The 14,369-nt window shown below is 38.8% G+C and overlaps 2 protein-coding genes across 2 annotated transcripts; one reads left to right on the top strand and one right to left on the bottom strand.

Annotated features, from left to right (window-relative positions):
- The first annotated feature begins 3,479 nt into the window (after positions 1–3,479).
- LOC126614728 (protein RETICULATA-RELATED 4, chloroplastic) lies at positions 3,480–7,812 on the top strand. The gene is made up of 8 exons (XM_050282376.1): positions 3,480–4,210; positions 4,298–4,366; positions 5,060–5,191; positions 5,297–5,350; positions 5,434–5,478; positions 6,939–7,078; positions 7,220–7,345; positions 7,432–7,812. The coding sequence occupies exons 1-8, from the start codon at positions 3,671–3,673 to the stop codon at positions 7,475–7,477; spliced, it is 1,152 nt and encodes a 383-aa protein (XP_050138333.1). The 5' UTR covers positions 3,480–3,670; the 3' UTR covers positions 7,478–7,812.
- Positions 7,813–8,367: 555 nt separating this feature from the next.
- LOC126617074 (uncharacterized) lies at positions 8,368–10,339 on the bottom strand. Its single transcript, XM_050285144.1, has 3 exons — positions 9,518–10,339; positions 8,558–9,148; positions 8,368–8,466 (listed from the first exon to the last, which is right to left on the bottom strand). Exons 1-3 carry the CDS (start codon positions 10,337–10,339, stop codon positions 8,368–8,370), a joined length of 1,512 nt encoding a protein of 503 aa, XP_050141101.1.
- Between the last annotated feature and the right edge of the window lie 4,030 nt (positions 10,340–14,369).

The following is a 14,369-nucleotide window of genomic DNA, read 5'->3' as shown; positions in this document are numbered from 1 at the left end:
CTTAGACATAAAATAGATAACTTTCATTTTGCATTTTTTTTCTTCAATAAATTGTAAGAGACTTGTTGAATACTTAAAGGAACACACATTATATACTTGTTCTCCATGTTTTCATTATGTTCCAGTAACTCATAATATATTTGTCGTTCCATTTTGTAGTTTATGATGAAATCATATATATTTTAAATATAAACAGACACTTATTTACACGAAATATAATAAATTTAATTAAATTCGCCTAGTTCGCCTAGGCGCCCACCTTGACCCCACCTGGTCATCTAGGCATTAAGTCTCAACCTGCCGCCTGACTAATGTCTAGCGTCTTTTAGAACATTGCTAGTGAGGGTATAACATTTTATCTGTAATAATCTTCTTTTTTTTTCCATTTCTCATCTCCGTTAGAATGGGGTGATGAGAGAGGAATTCTTACGTCAGTTGCCTAGACCACTTCAACCATACAACCAAAACACAATTCATTTAAATGGAAACAATCTTCAAGCACAATGTATTGGCTCTTTGCTCATGTGAGGATAGTTAGCTTTAAGTTGTATTGTGTGGGACACTCTTATTTTCTTTGCCCGAATTGAAATATTTGACGAGGTTTTTATTGAGGTTCATAAATCATCTTATATTCACCTTGTACGTATTACCTTTCATTTCAATGAATATCATACTTTTCATAAACACAAAAAACCACACATGCGCCCCATTTCCACTTCGATTTTCAAGCCCACCAAACCTCTCTCTATTCCCAATTAACTATATAGAGAGTACCTCAACTACTTATAAACATATGCAAGATCCCTTCTTTCTTCGGTGTGGAATTGATACTCTCCACACGCCTCTTCACTTGTTGCGAATTTTCAAGTCTAGCACGTGGATAACACAAATAAAGTGACATGGAGCACTTTTGGCCGCATAACTTCATACGCGGGACAACTTGCACTGATACCATGGAGAAAGTTGAGGTTGAACTATAAAACCAATTAATAATATGGGAAGTAGTCCAATTGCTTATAAGCATTTCCTAAACGTGAGATTATACTCCCAACACTCAGTTTAAGGATGTTAAATATCCAATTAATCTAAAGGAAAACTAATGAAAATGGCTTGAAAACTTTGAGTTTTAATGATAAGGACAAAATAAAGGGTAAAGTGAATAGTATCAGGATTGACTTTTTAGTGTAAAAATGTGATTTTTTGTTAAAGTGAACAGTACCAGGAGCTTTTCGTTAAAGTTCCCTTAATTTAATTCATCCAAACTGACAAATCCAATTCAAACCAATCTAATTTTAATCAGCTTCAATAATTTGGCGGATCGAATTGACTTGTAACTTCCAAAACCGGATCAGATGGTAGATGCGGTTGCGAGAATCCATTTGAATCAAATCAAATCTAGTTGGTTTCATTATTTTTCCTCTCATAATAAATTATGGATAATTTCAGTAAGTTGGTGGACCACTTTTTGAATCTCATAGAATTACAATACTTCTCTTTGGGTCCGTTTAATTACCATTTTATTTTAGCAATTAGTTTTTAACTTTTAGTTTCTATTGAAAAACTAAAAAAACAAAAAATTCAATTGGTATCTACTTATATTAAAAAAAATTAAAAATTTAATTTTGAAAACTCGACCAATTATTTTTCATGACAACGAAAAATAGTTGCCGAACGAGTTTTAGGTTTTTCAGTAAAAAAAATTGAGAATTGAAGGGATGTGCTATCTACACATTCATTTTCACTTCATACACAACTTCTTAATTTGCGGCCGTCATATCGACTGAATTAAAGAAATTTAATAAAATATAAATAAATAAAAGGTGTATGAAAAATAAAAAAGGTATACATATAACATTGCCCAAATTGAATTGAGAAACCTTGTTTATAACTTTTTATAGTAGAAAAGGAATTAGATCCTCTCTGAGGTAAACCCTTGGGATCCTCCTAACCCACTAACACGGGCAGTTGGGTTTTGATCCAACGGCTACAAACAGAGGGTTTCTCTAAAAGTTATAATAATTGTAGCTGTTAGATTTAAATTCAACGACTTGTGTTATTTGGTCAGGAGGATCCCGAGGGTTTGCCTCGGAGAGGATCCAATTCTGAAAATCTGATACTCAAATTTCCCCTTTTCTAAAATATAATGCAAGCGTGAGTGAACTCAACGCGCTCCAATCCTGCAACGGTCATTTGGAGTGTTTGAAGAGTAAGACTAGGTGGCATGCCAAAAGGATATGGATTATATGCCCTCCCCATTCTATACCCTTCCATGCCTTCCTATTTATGTGGTTACGGATAAGTCACGTCAACATTTTATATTATAATTACTTTTTGTCTTATTATTTTTATAAAAAAATTAATATAAAATGTTGACATGACTTAACCGTGACCACAGAATATAGAAGAACATGAGAAAGATATAAGATGGGGAGGTCAGACAATCTAAGTCCATGCCAAAAACCCCTACTCTTAGGCCTCGTTTGGCAGGTCGGACTGTACTGACTATTTCTGTCGGATAGGATAAATAGTCACCGGATAGTACTGACTAAATTAGTCAGGCGTTTGGTGCAGTATCGGACTATTGATCGTATTATTTATACTGTGTTTGGTATTATATCGGATAGGAAAATCAAACTTAAAATAAAATTTAAAAAAAAAAACAGAATTCATCTCTTTTCCCAGATCTCTCCGCCGCAACCCCCAAATCCCTCCCTCTCTCCATTCTTCTTCTTCATCTGCTCCGCCATTTTCAGCACCACCATCGACAACTCCAGCTACAACTTCTCCAAATCCTCCACCTCCTCCTCCGTCGCCTCCCTCAAATCCTTTAACTCCTCCCTCCCTCAAAACCCCCAAATCTATGACCTCTCTGAGATCCGCTCCGCGACCTCCAACTTCCTCCCCCACCGCCACCTCTCCTCCTGCTCCTGGCGCTGCTCCATCCGCTCCGAAGACGCCGTCGTCTTCCAGTGCAAGTCCCGCAACCCAAAGAACCCGAGCTACACCGTCATGTCGTCGTGGCTCTCCCGGATGCAGATCACTATCGACCTTGCCCATGGCCTCGATTACATCCACCACTGCTCCGGCCTCGACTCTACATTCGTCCACAACCACATCAAGAGCTACAACATCATTGTCTCCGAGTAGTACCACCTTGTGCTCGGCGCCCAAATCTGCCACTTCGGTACGGCAGAGCTGAAAATGGCAGAGTTGGTCAAGTTCGAGAAGGCGAGAGAGAGGGGGTCGAGTTCGAGCGAAGAGCGAGCGGAGAGGAAGGAGAGCGAGGCCGACTAAATTATACCGTGAATTTGGACGGTATAAGCAGTCGGGTAAGCGCCGGATAAAAAACGTGGGCCCGGATTATTTAATCCGGTGCCTATTTAATCCAAACGGCACCAAACACCGTACACCGTATTATTAGTACTATCCTGTGACCTATACGGTGTGCCAAACAGGGCCTTAAATAACTATATTAAACCTCTTTCCTTGTTCCCTCTCTCCGTCTGTCTCCCTTGGTCTCTCTGTCTCTCTGCTCTCTGCCTCTGAACTCACGCCCACTTCCCCACAACCCACCAAACAAAGAGACAGAGAGAGAGAGCAACAGCCCACCGCCAACCCACGCATAAAAATCTCCGCCCACCCCAACCCCTCCAACAAACTCCAACCAACAATGGCGATCGCCTTCTGCTTCCTTACCTCCTCCGCCGCCGCCTCCTCTTCCTCCCTCTCCAAACTCAATCCCCACCGCCCATCTCTCTCCCCCTCCGCCTCCTCGCCCCTCCTCCACCTCCGCCTCACCGCCACCCCTCCCTCCCTCACCCACCGCCACCGCCAGTTCCGCCGCATCCTCTTCTCCGCCGGCGGCGGCGATGGGGGGATTAACGGACGTGACTCCTCAGGAGGTGGCGGCGGCGGAGATGAGGGTGACAGCGACGGAGGGTCCGACAATGCCGGCGGAAAGAACAGGGGGGAGGCGTTGATGGTGTTGGCGGAGTCTAAGCGGGGGTTGGAGAGCTTGCCCAAGGACTTGGCGGCTGCGATCCAGGCGGGTCGGATTCCCGGGTCGGTTGTGGGACGGTACTTTGAGCTGGAGAAGTCGGGTCTGTTCAGGTGGCTGATGCAATTCGCTGGGTTTAGAGAGAGGTTGCTCGCTGATGATCTTTTCTTTGCTAAGGTTTTCATGGAATGCGGCGTTGGTCTCTTCACCAAGGTCCTCTCTCTCTGTTTCCTCTGCTTTTTTTCATTAAAATTTGATTAAAGCCTTCATTTTTAATCGGTTTTGTTTGGGTTTTCGTAGACTGCTGCAGAGTACGAGCGGCGGAGAGAGAACTTTTTCAATGAGCTGGAAGTTGTTTTTGCAGATGTGGTATGAACTTTGCTTTCTGTCAATCACATTGCTTTGGTAGACTTACGTTATTGATTCGTATTTGTTTTATATGCATAGGGATGAGCGATGATCAACATTGACCGTGTTGTTATTTTTGATTGGCGATTTTGTTGATTGTAGAGAGAATTGGCATTGGTGTGCTTGAAGCTACACATTCTAATTTATGCAAATCGATTTTGTAGTTTTATAGTGCTTGCTTAGCTATGGGGTGTTTCGGGTCGAGTTGGCTGCTTTGCTTGTATTATATCTTTCCAGTAGGCATGTTTTAAGTCCGTAGCCTTCTATTCGACATGGTAACTGAAGGTGTAACACATGATCCAAATAAAAGTTTTCGTCAATCTTTTTACTCCTCAAGTTATGAGTATAAATGCATCAGCTGGAGGTCATAAGCAATCTGTTTTCTTCCAATTTCTTGCTAAATTCGTAGATGAATAATGTACATTATTTCTGTAAGCTATGGTGGGATATGTTGATGATTTTAAATCCATATGTGGGTACTGGACTTGCTTAGTGATGAATTTAAATGAATTGGTGAAGATTAATTGACAAGAATTGGTTCAATATAGCCTCTCTGTTTTTTTTTGGTTGAAATACCTTCAGTTAACATCAATAACGTGTTGTTTAAATATGTTTTAGTTTCTGTCATTTATGTTTGCAATTTATTTCTCTTAGGTAATGGCCATAATTGCAGATTTCATGCTTGTTTATCTTCCTGCCCCAACCGTTTCTCTTCGACCTCCACTTGGGGTCAATGCAGGAGCAATCACTAGGTTTTTCCATGGCTGCCCCGAAAATGCCTTCCAGGTTTCTTTTCTACAAATTCCTGAATTTGTATTGACAGTCTGTTTCGTTAGATCAAATCAAAAGCCAGATACAGTTACTTAAATGATTATGAAATTCTCTCTACAGATCGCCATGTCGGGAACATCATACTCATTATTACAGAGGATTGGTGGAGTAGTGGTAAGACACTTTGGTAACTTGCTTTTATTTCATCTGAAGTTTGAAGGTAAGGACGGAATAACATATTTAAATTGTTTTGGCAGAGAAATGGGGCCAAGCTCTTTGCTGTCGGTACTGCTTCATCCCTGGTTAGTACTTCTCTAACTCCCTGGAATTGGTTTGTTTTCATGTTCATGTGTGTATGTATGTATGTTTCAACTTAAAAGTGTCAGCAACTCTCATGCATCATAGACGTGTCCTGTAAATGTCGTTATCTTGTAAAGCTGGTAAAGTGAAGTTCACAAGGAGCTTATCATATTGCACATTTTTTCGGAACTTCACATTCAATAAGACAAAATAAAGGAGCGAAATGTTTAGTTGATATGTTGAGTCAGTTATTCTGCCTTGTGCTGGAAGTGGTGATAAAGCATCGTAATTGATAAAAATGTGGTGAAGCACTGAAGGTAGAGCTGAATGGCAGAAAAGACTCTTTGCATTTTTCCTTCTTTATGAAAGCACTGTTGAATTTCCGTCTTTCTTAAACCTCAATACAATAATAGTATTGCTCCTAACAGCATGTAAATTGAGGGCTAAGTGTTTTGCGGATTGGGTTGAATCAGTGGTGACCTTTCGAACTACAAAGGCTACTTTGGCTGTCCACAAGGTGATGACACCGAACATGCGTTGTGTTTGAACCATTTGACCCAATTTTAGGTTTCTTTCTTCTTTTTTTATTCAGTTTCGTCCTGGACCCCAAGCTTAGATTAGGTTGGGAATATAATGGATTTGTCCTTGCTACAGCTGAATAATTGTCTTCTTGCTCTTTAATCCACCTATCTTATACCAACTATTGTGGCATCTTTAGAGTTCTGAAAGGATGGTGGACAGGACATAGTTAAGGCAACCAAAACTTAAGGAGAGCATTTCTTGTTGGTGGTGTTCTATTCAAAACTAGAAAACCTCTAAGAAGACCCAACATTTTTTAAGAGAAACCTAATTTTACCCTCTCCACGAAGAGAGAGAGAGAGAAGAGTGATGTATTCAGTGCCTTCCTGGAATGAATTTAAATGCCTTACGCTAACCTCTATGACCTCTGCACGGTTCCCATACTGGCATGGGTAGATGTGCACGATGTTTGGTTTGCTTTACTACTTTTGGCCCATTTTTCTGTAGTTGCGTATTAACCCAAAGCGTAATGGAGTAGATGCCATACGACATGGTTACCTAATTCTTTGATTTATTTTTTAGGAAAACTAACGAAAAGTTCTCAAAAACGTTAGTTTTAATCAACAAAATAAAGGTGTAAGTGAATAGTACCAGGAGTGACTTTTCAAGGTAAAATGTCCTTAACGTTAAAAGTGAACAGTACCAGAAATGTTTCATTGAGATTCCCTTTTTTTTTTTTAATAATTTGAAATAGATTTTTAAAATATTTTTGTGTGCTTGTACTAGCTTTCTCAATGATACTGGTTGAGCAATATAGCAATTTTGAGTTTCTTAATGGTTCATTCAAATCTTTTTTGGAAGTTTTGCCATATTCTATGCTAATTTATGTGACCCAGTAGCACTAAGTTTGACTGGTGGTATAATGAACCTCATCCTTCATTAGGTTGGCACAGCTGTGACAAATGCCTTGATCAACGCAAGGAAGGCTGTTGATAAGGACAAAGCCGGTGAACTTGAGAATGTGCCGATATTATCCACTAGCGTTGCATATGGTGTCTACATGGCAGTTTCTAGCAATCTCAGGTACTTCAATTTTATCTGTATTAGTTTGTCAAGTATATCAGGCATATAAGTTTATAATAACAACGCTCGAGGAAATGGGAACAATAACTTGTGGTTTTTTACCAACACAAGCTTATAATAAAATGAAAAATTCTCTGGCAGGTACCAAGTACTGGCTGGTGTTATTGAACAAAGGTGTTTGGAACCGCTACTCCATCAAAACAAGCTCATGCTAAGCGCAATTTGCTTTGCCATTCGGACTGGAAACACATTCTTGGGTTCATTATTGTAAGACCTTTTCCCTTTAAACTTTTCCACTGCAATGGATTATCATCCCCCCTCGTGCGCCACGTCTTACTACTTTTTTTTTGCAGGTGGGTGGACTATGCTCGTTTAATAGGAATCCAGAAGGCTCATTAGTTTACCAATGGGATCATTTCCATATTTGATTTGAGTTTCTTGAAGGCGCCATTGTTGGTTTGCTGAATTTCAATTTGTTGCATAAATCAGGCAAAACTGAGATGATTGAAGTAATGTGAGTTAAAATTGCTAGGTTGCTTAGTTTTACTTCTTTATATCTTTATACCGCTCATGGTTGAGCTAACTTTCTATGTTTGATATTTTTACAATTCCATGTTTCTCCATGTGGGGGCATTTTGCTCTACAAGCTATAAACTCAGTGTTGACTTTTGGAAACTCTTCTGAAATCTCAAGAAGAGCAACTAGTTAACAAAATAAAACAATTCACTCCTGAATGGGTCTGACTTCTGAGAGCCTCTCACGCCATCAGTTTACCGTGTGTGAATTGTTTGTTGAATGGATGATGCACTTTTTGAATACGTAGCAAACAATTATTGGATGTTAAATGTCACTCGAACTAAATCCTGTTTGAATGGGTCTAATGACCCTAGTTCGTACTCATCCAACGACAGACCTAAATTCGCCAATTACCATGTTGACGACGGTTACTCTGAGTCCGTCCATTGCAAGTCCTGGCATTGGAAGATTTGGTTTGAACTCAAACGCAGAGACAATCTTGCAACTCAAGTTTATTTTCCTCATCAAAACATAATGTAATTCTTACGAACTCTTGAAATTTCACAAGCCTTGTGGATATCGAAAATATTATCATATCCAAAAGATTGGAGAATAATCACATTCCATAAGAAGTGACTTAAGGGTTAGCTTAATTAATTTATACACTTAACAGAAACTATTTCGCATTCAAGAATTCAGTCTTAATGAAGATACACGTCAAAAAATTTCCTTCAATTTCTTCGTTTTGGATCATAATATAATATTTTGTAAAATCAAGCGATAATTTCTCCATCCATGCAAGCCCTGTATATGACTTGAGCAGTGTTAATGTCAGGTTCATATACTATATCACAGCAGTCTATCCCTCTAGCCTGTTAAAAAACAAACAGTAAAGAAGAAAAATATGAGAGACTATATATATATATATATATATAGGTGTACATAACTCAGACATGCACGCACGCTAAATGAGAGGCAGTAGAGACTGTCGAAAAAGCTGACCTCCAAACGTTTTGCAGGTAATGACTGGACCTGAATTTTGCTGATGAAATCTGCCGAATGGTTGCCACTCGAAGAACAAGGAGGTAAACCGCGCTGCGATGCTCTAGAATAAGTTGTTGTTACAGTTTGTCTTCCTTCAATAGTATTGTTCTGATAAATGGATTCAAAGAAAAACACATGAGGAGCTTCACACGGATTGTTGGATGGCCACCGGGTGTTGAACATGTAGAGAGGTGCTCTTGCATTATGCACCCAAGGCCTAAATGTTTCGAGGGGTCTCCGTAGAATGCTCCGAGGGATTATGGTTTCGTAAATGTGAGCAGAATATCCCCATGAGATTGAGAAAGACCAATTGCTTGGTCTATGGTAGCATATGGTTTGTTGTAGCAGACGAGAGTGGTCAACTTTTGCTGACTTCATGAGGTGGTTAATGGACTCGGAGCGGTTCATGGAGGGGAAGATTGGGTTTATGGTGTCAAGGTGGTGGAGGGAGAGGAAAGGAAACTCTGGATGAGATGACAAAAGACCTGATATATCACCATGGAGATCAATCTGTAATTACAAACATTAACGTTAAATCCTTGGGTTCGAAATCTCAAATTTCATATCTGTAAGCCTAAAAAAATACTTTGAATTGGCGGCCTATGTTTCAATCAACAATAAAGCACATGACTAAAATATAGGCCGCCAAACAACCTCTCTAATGGTAGCCGATTCCACTATGTATGTGAGACTCACTTGTATTAAAAGGGTGATTATCAACGTATTCAGTAAATGTGGTCCAAATATTAGCCCTCGTTCATCAAACTTTTTATAGTTAATAAAATACTTGTGTGCAAATAGCCTAGTTGTTCTCTCAAAGATTTGTCAGCCAACTGCAATAACCAGTTATATAATGATCGTGGAAAGGTGATTGATTACCTGATGAAACCCTTTTTCCTGAGTTAGAGCGACTCCTAAGTCAGCTAAACATGACTGCAACATAAAATCACTGACCCAGATGTATGGATATCTCTCAATACACCCGTCCAACTTTGTTGCCACTGCTGCCATTAACGGGTAACTCAGAGCATAACCAGCGCCGCCAAATGCCATATTGAACGAAAAATCGAAGTTAGACTTGACACATTCCGAATTCATACCAATGTAGTGGTACTTTTCATGGTCGTACTTTTCTAGAACCTCAACTAAATTATCAACCAAGAGGACAGTATCGTCATCCGCCATTACATACCATCGCACATCTTTGTCACCCTCTCTAAATGTCTCCAAGATTGTACGTACTATGCGTACTTGGACTAGCTTACGAACTTGCGGGTAACCTTTCAATCTAGTGAAGTACTCATTAACTCGAAAAGGAGGAGAAGACGAAGGCCAAGGTAGAAACTCCGGCGTAGGAGCTCTGTCTAAAAAAAGGTATCCTCGGGTGACATTAGATCGCCACCACACTTCAATGTATGGCCTTTTCGCCTTCCATGTGTTCATGGAGCCAACAATTCCGAAAACAATGTGTCTTAGATTGGTAGGAGGGGAACTTCTGAGGGGACTTGTAGCCGCTGGAAAACTTTCTTTCAAGGTTTTGAAGAGATTTGAAGGTAATTGGTAGTTTACTGATGATTTATCAAACAAAAATATGTAGAAAAACAATAGGGTTACTCCTGAAATAGCTACGGCTTTGCATAAAGCTCCAAGAGGTAAAGGTTTCTGTTTTGTGCTAGAGGTTGCGATAGGTGGGGAACACATTTTGAAGGATGATGGCAAAGAGATTAATTTCCCCAAATTATTCTTTTGGTCCTGCAAATTAACCAAGCCATGGATCTATTGGTTTTTAGGGGTTTAAAGGGTGGTACAAGTCCATGATTCTTGTTTAAGTTTGCTGATACATGTGAAGCTGTTGTGCTTTCGTTTATTTTAATTTTTTTCTTCTGGTGCATTACGTGATAGAAAACCATGCACGATCAAGTTCTAATGCATGTAAAATGTTAGTACAACGTTACGTGGAATACTCCCAGTATCTATGGGACAAGTCCTTGCAAATAGCATGAGATGCCCATAATTTGCCTAGAAAATTAACTCAAAAATACATGATGCAAAAACTTATATATGATGGGTTGAGTTAGCAATCAATATTACTCCGTAAATTAATAATACCACATCGGCATGTCACGTGATGTAACAGTCACACACAATCATTTCTCCCAGTAGGACATTGAACTTCTGTTTTTTACACCACTCTCCCATCATCCAAACAGATATGTTGAAGTTGTATAGGGATTAGAATAGGATTGGAGTAACGTAAATCCCATAATTCATGTTCTTAAAGTTAAAAAATAGGGCAACATAGGGTGATCACAAACCTTTCCTTGAGAGGGCTTTAATTTAATTTTAAACCCCCATTTGGTAATTCACATGAATTAGACACTTTAGTTAACAAAAATCACGCAAATATGCATGAGAATGGCAAGTTATACAGAGTCGGCGTGGTCTATGTGTGGGAGTAGGACATAGATAAGAAACTGTTTCTCTCTTCAAACAAAACCACCTCAAACAACAGGTCCACAACAGACTTTGCATTAGCTTGCAGATAAAAAATTACAGTAACGCTTGAGCTGTGAAGTAATACACATGTTAGTTTGTACAACAATCTTTGAGTAAAATAATAACGCCGATTAGATACACAAAACTGATTGTATTGTTGATCACATCTTCAGTAGAGGTGTCTCATATTATTGTATGTGAGTCTCACCCCTACATTCGAGAGGTGGTTGACAGTGCGATCAGTTTTGTGTGCCTACGAAGCGTCATTGTTAATTAGACTGCTATGGTGCGATTTTCTAAGAAGCACACTAGCTAAAAAAAAATGTTAGACATGTTTCAAATAAATCAAAAAAGGGAAATTCTCTGAATTGATCATTTTTTGTCATTTGGTTGTTGAAATGATTTATATTGTAAAAAACTTCTATTTGGTCTTTTTTTATGCGAAATAACAAAATTGTCCATAATAACAATTCCAACGACACTCTCCCTTTATGAAATTGGATAGTGTATTTCTCTTCCTTATTCCTTCTATATATCCACCCATCTCCTTCTTCATTCCCTAAAATCACCCATCTCTCTCTCTCTAGGTTAAAGCTTCAAGCTTTTCTACTCCTCTTGAGCTTTCCAATTGAAATTGGTATATTTGGACAAATTTTTTTATATGATTATTACGATCATTCTAAATACCTACCTTAATTGGTTTACTAAATCTTAACACAAATTCGCTTTACAACAATCGAAACCGAACTATATAATTATTTACATAAATCTCTTGAGTGTGTGTAAAATAGCGAAAACCTACAGTTTTCTCATGACATGTCTCAATTATAGATTGAAACTTCTGTTGAAGACCTTAAAAGAGCCTTAAAATTAAAGAGTTGTCACTTTGAATTTTTACGCAACCGTTTGCTTTCCAAATTTTTCACAAAATGCCTCAAGGGTGGTTGTGCACATTAGTCTGCATGGGCTGCACAACCAATGTTCATTAGTATTTTAGGAATGAAAGAAGGCATTTAAAGCAGCATGTAAAAATCTACTAAAACTTCTTAAATAAGAATCATTATTGGTTGATATGTCATCATTAATCGTTATATTGTCAATATATGACCTATATATTGTGCAATTGTGCATGGTTTAGTGTCATCATCAATAGTTTGGTCATAATTATCAAATGAAATGTATTGTCATAATCGGATCAATATATCAGTATTCGAGTTTGAGCTGTAATTCACCCTTTAACTTATTTGAGCTTGTTTTTGTGATTGGTAGCATTAGTATAAACTACAATTCTTCAAGAAACAAGGATACATCGATCGAATATTAACGACATTAACGATATTTTCATGAGATTGTTGTGCATCATCGCAAGAATGGTCCCTCACAATAATGACGACATATTAAGTACTGATGACCTACTGATCAAGTACTAACATATATCAACATAAGAAGGGCATTATCGATCAAATAATGACTACATATTTTGTAGGACAGTTTTGACATTTCACATACAAAAATGATATTAAAAAAAAAACGCTTATTGTTGTAAACAGTGGGTATGTTTGCCCACATGTATATAGTAAAGATTCATATGCTAAATAGTGAAGTTTTTGTAAGTTTTTAAGGTCGTTGCTCTATAAATAGATCACTACGAGTGTTCAAAACACACGGATACAAAAAGCAATAAGAGAAGAAAGATAAGTTAGAATATTTTATGCATTCTCATATTTATCTTTTACCTACAATCATTCTGTTATAGTTAATAAACAAAACAGTGTGATATATTACACCTGCTTCGATCTCGCTCTTAGCAAATGTTATTTCTCTAACTTTTGCCTATTTATAACACATTATCAACACGACTCTCTAACCCTAAAACATTTCTCATTTCCCTTCGCAGAAAGAAAGAAAAAAAATGTTTCCTTCAAGGATTTTACTGTTCTTCTTCTTCCTTTGCCTCACCTGCTGGATATACCCTCATGAAGAATTGTTCGCACCATGCCTGCTTTTAGTTCTCAACATAACAATTACTTACATATTTGACTTCTTGTTTGGGGCAGTTCCTAATTTCTAACCCAATGTTTATTTATCTTTGTTGCGATCAAAGATGGTGCGGTATTATCGCTAATCTTGGATTGCAGATTTAATTTTACTGCAAAGTTTAGGTGGAGCGGTATAATCGCCCACCCTACCTTGCATATTTAAATTTGCCTGCTATTTAATTTTACTACAATTTTAGGTGGTGTGGTATAATCAGCGACCCTGCTCTGCATATTTAAATTTCTACTGCTTGAGTGGTGCAGAATAATCGCCCATCATATGCTATACAATGTGAATGGTGCGGTACAATCGCCCTCCTCATTCATCATGTAAATCTTGAGCCTGAAGTTTCGAGTTGTTGATGCACAAAACCGGAAGGGTCTTGGAACAATGTAAATCCGACCGTGAATCTGTAAGAAAGTAAAGAACACAAGATGTATCGTGGTTCACCCCAATGTATGGGCTACGTCCACACTGATATTGTATTTCTCTGTTTGTGAGAGGATTGAGAAGGTGAGAGCTTTGCTACGAATATGAGAGGGGATGTCAGGCCTCTCTTAATGAGGAGAGTGAGGGGTCCTTTTATAGAATAAAGGCTCTTCACTTATTACATATTTGCCCCTCCATTTATTACATAATTATATTTGAGTCCCCCGAGTATTTATACGAGATCTAAATACGGAGGCCCTAAGTATGGTACAAACAGTAGTTCCCCAAGTCTTCAGTCAAGAGAGTCTTTTGGCTGGAGACTTGAAATTCAGTCCATGTGTGGGTCGAAGTAACTAGATGTTGTCTTCAACGGATGCTCGATATGAGGCGGTGCTCAATCTAAAGTGATGCTCAACTAGAAGTAGCACATGTTGCTAGGCTGCTCGGTTTGTGGCTTTGGCTCGGCTTGTGGCCGTTGAAGGTGAGAGAGTCCCTTTTATAGAATAAAGGCTCGCTCCTCAATATATAAGTGATGGGCTAAGAGTTGAGGCTTGCGGCGAGGCAGTGCTCAGTTGGCGGCGATGCTTTCTAATGATGGTGAGGGAGTCCCTTTTATAGAATAAGGGCTCGCTCCTCAATACATAAGTGATGGCTAGAGTTGAGGCTCACGGAAAGGTGGTTGCTCAGCAAGCGGCGGTGCTTTCTAATGATGGGGAGGGAGTCCCTTTTATAGAATAAGGGCTCACTCCTCAATACATAAATGATGGGC

Source organism: Malus sylvestris, chromosome 3, assembly GCF_916048215.2.
Source record: "Malus sylvestris chromosome 3, drMalSylv7.2, whole genome shotgun sequence".
In the NCBI taxonomy this organism is placed as follows: domain Eukaryota; kingdom Viridiplantae; phylum Streptophyta; class Magnoliopsida; order Rosales; family Rosaceae; genus Malus; species Malus sylvestris.
The sequence above is the reverse complement of the archived record's forward strand: the minus strand, read 5'-3'. Positions and strand labels throughout refer to the sequence as shown.

Excerpts from the sequence above, each read along its gene's own strand:
- LOC126614728 (XM_050282376.1), top strand. The coding sequence starts at position 3,671 with ATGGCGATCGCCTTCTGCTTCCTTACCTCCTCCGCCGCCGCCTCCTCT. Across the intron at positions 5,351-5,433 it reads AGAGGATTGGTGGAGTAGTG|AGAAATGGGGCCAAGCTCTT; the intron begins GTAAGACACTTT and ends TTGTTTTGGCAG. Across the intron at positions 7,079-7,219 it reads GCAGTTTCTAGCAATCTCAG|GTACCAAGTACTGGCTGGTG; the intron begins GTACTTCAATTT and ends ATTCTCTGGCAG.
- LOC126617074 (XM_050285144.1), bottom strand. The coding sequence starts at position 10,339 with ATGTGTTCCCCACCTATCGCAACCTCTAGCACAAAACAGAAACCTTTA. Across the intron at positions 9,149-9,517 it reads AGGAAAAAGGGTTTCATCAG|ATTGATCTCCATGGTGATAT; the intron begins GTAATCAATCAC and ends TTGTAATTACAG. Across the intron at positions 8,467-8,557 it reads TCTACTGCCTCTCATTTAGC|GCTAGAGGGATAGACTGCTG; the intron begins GTGCGTGCATGT and ends GTTTTTTAACAG.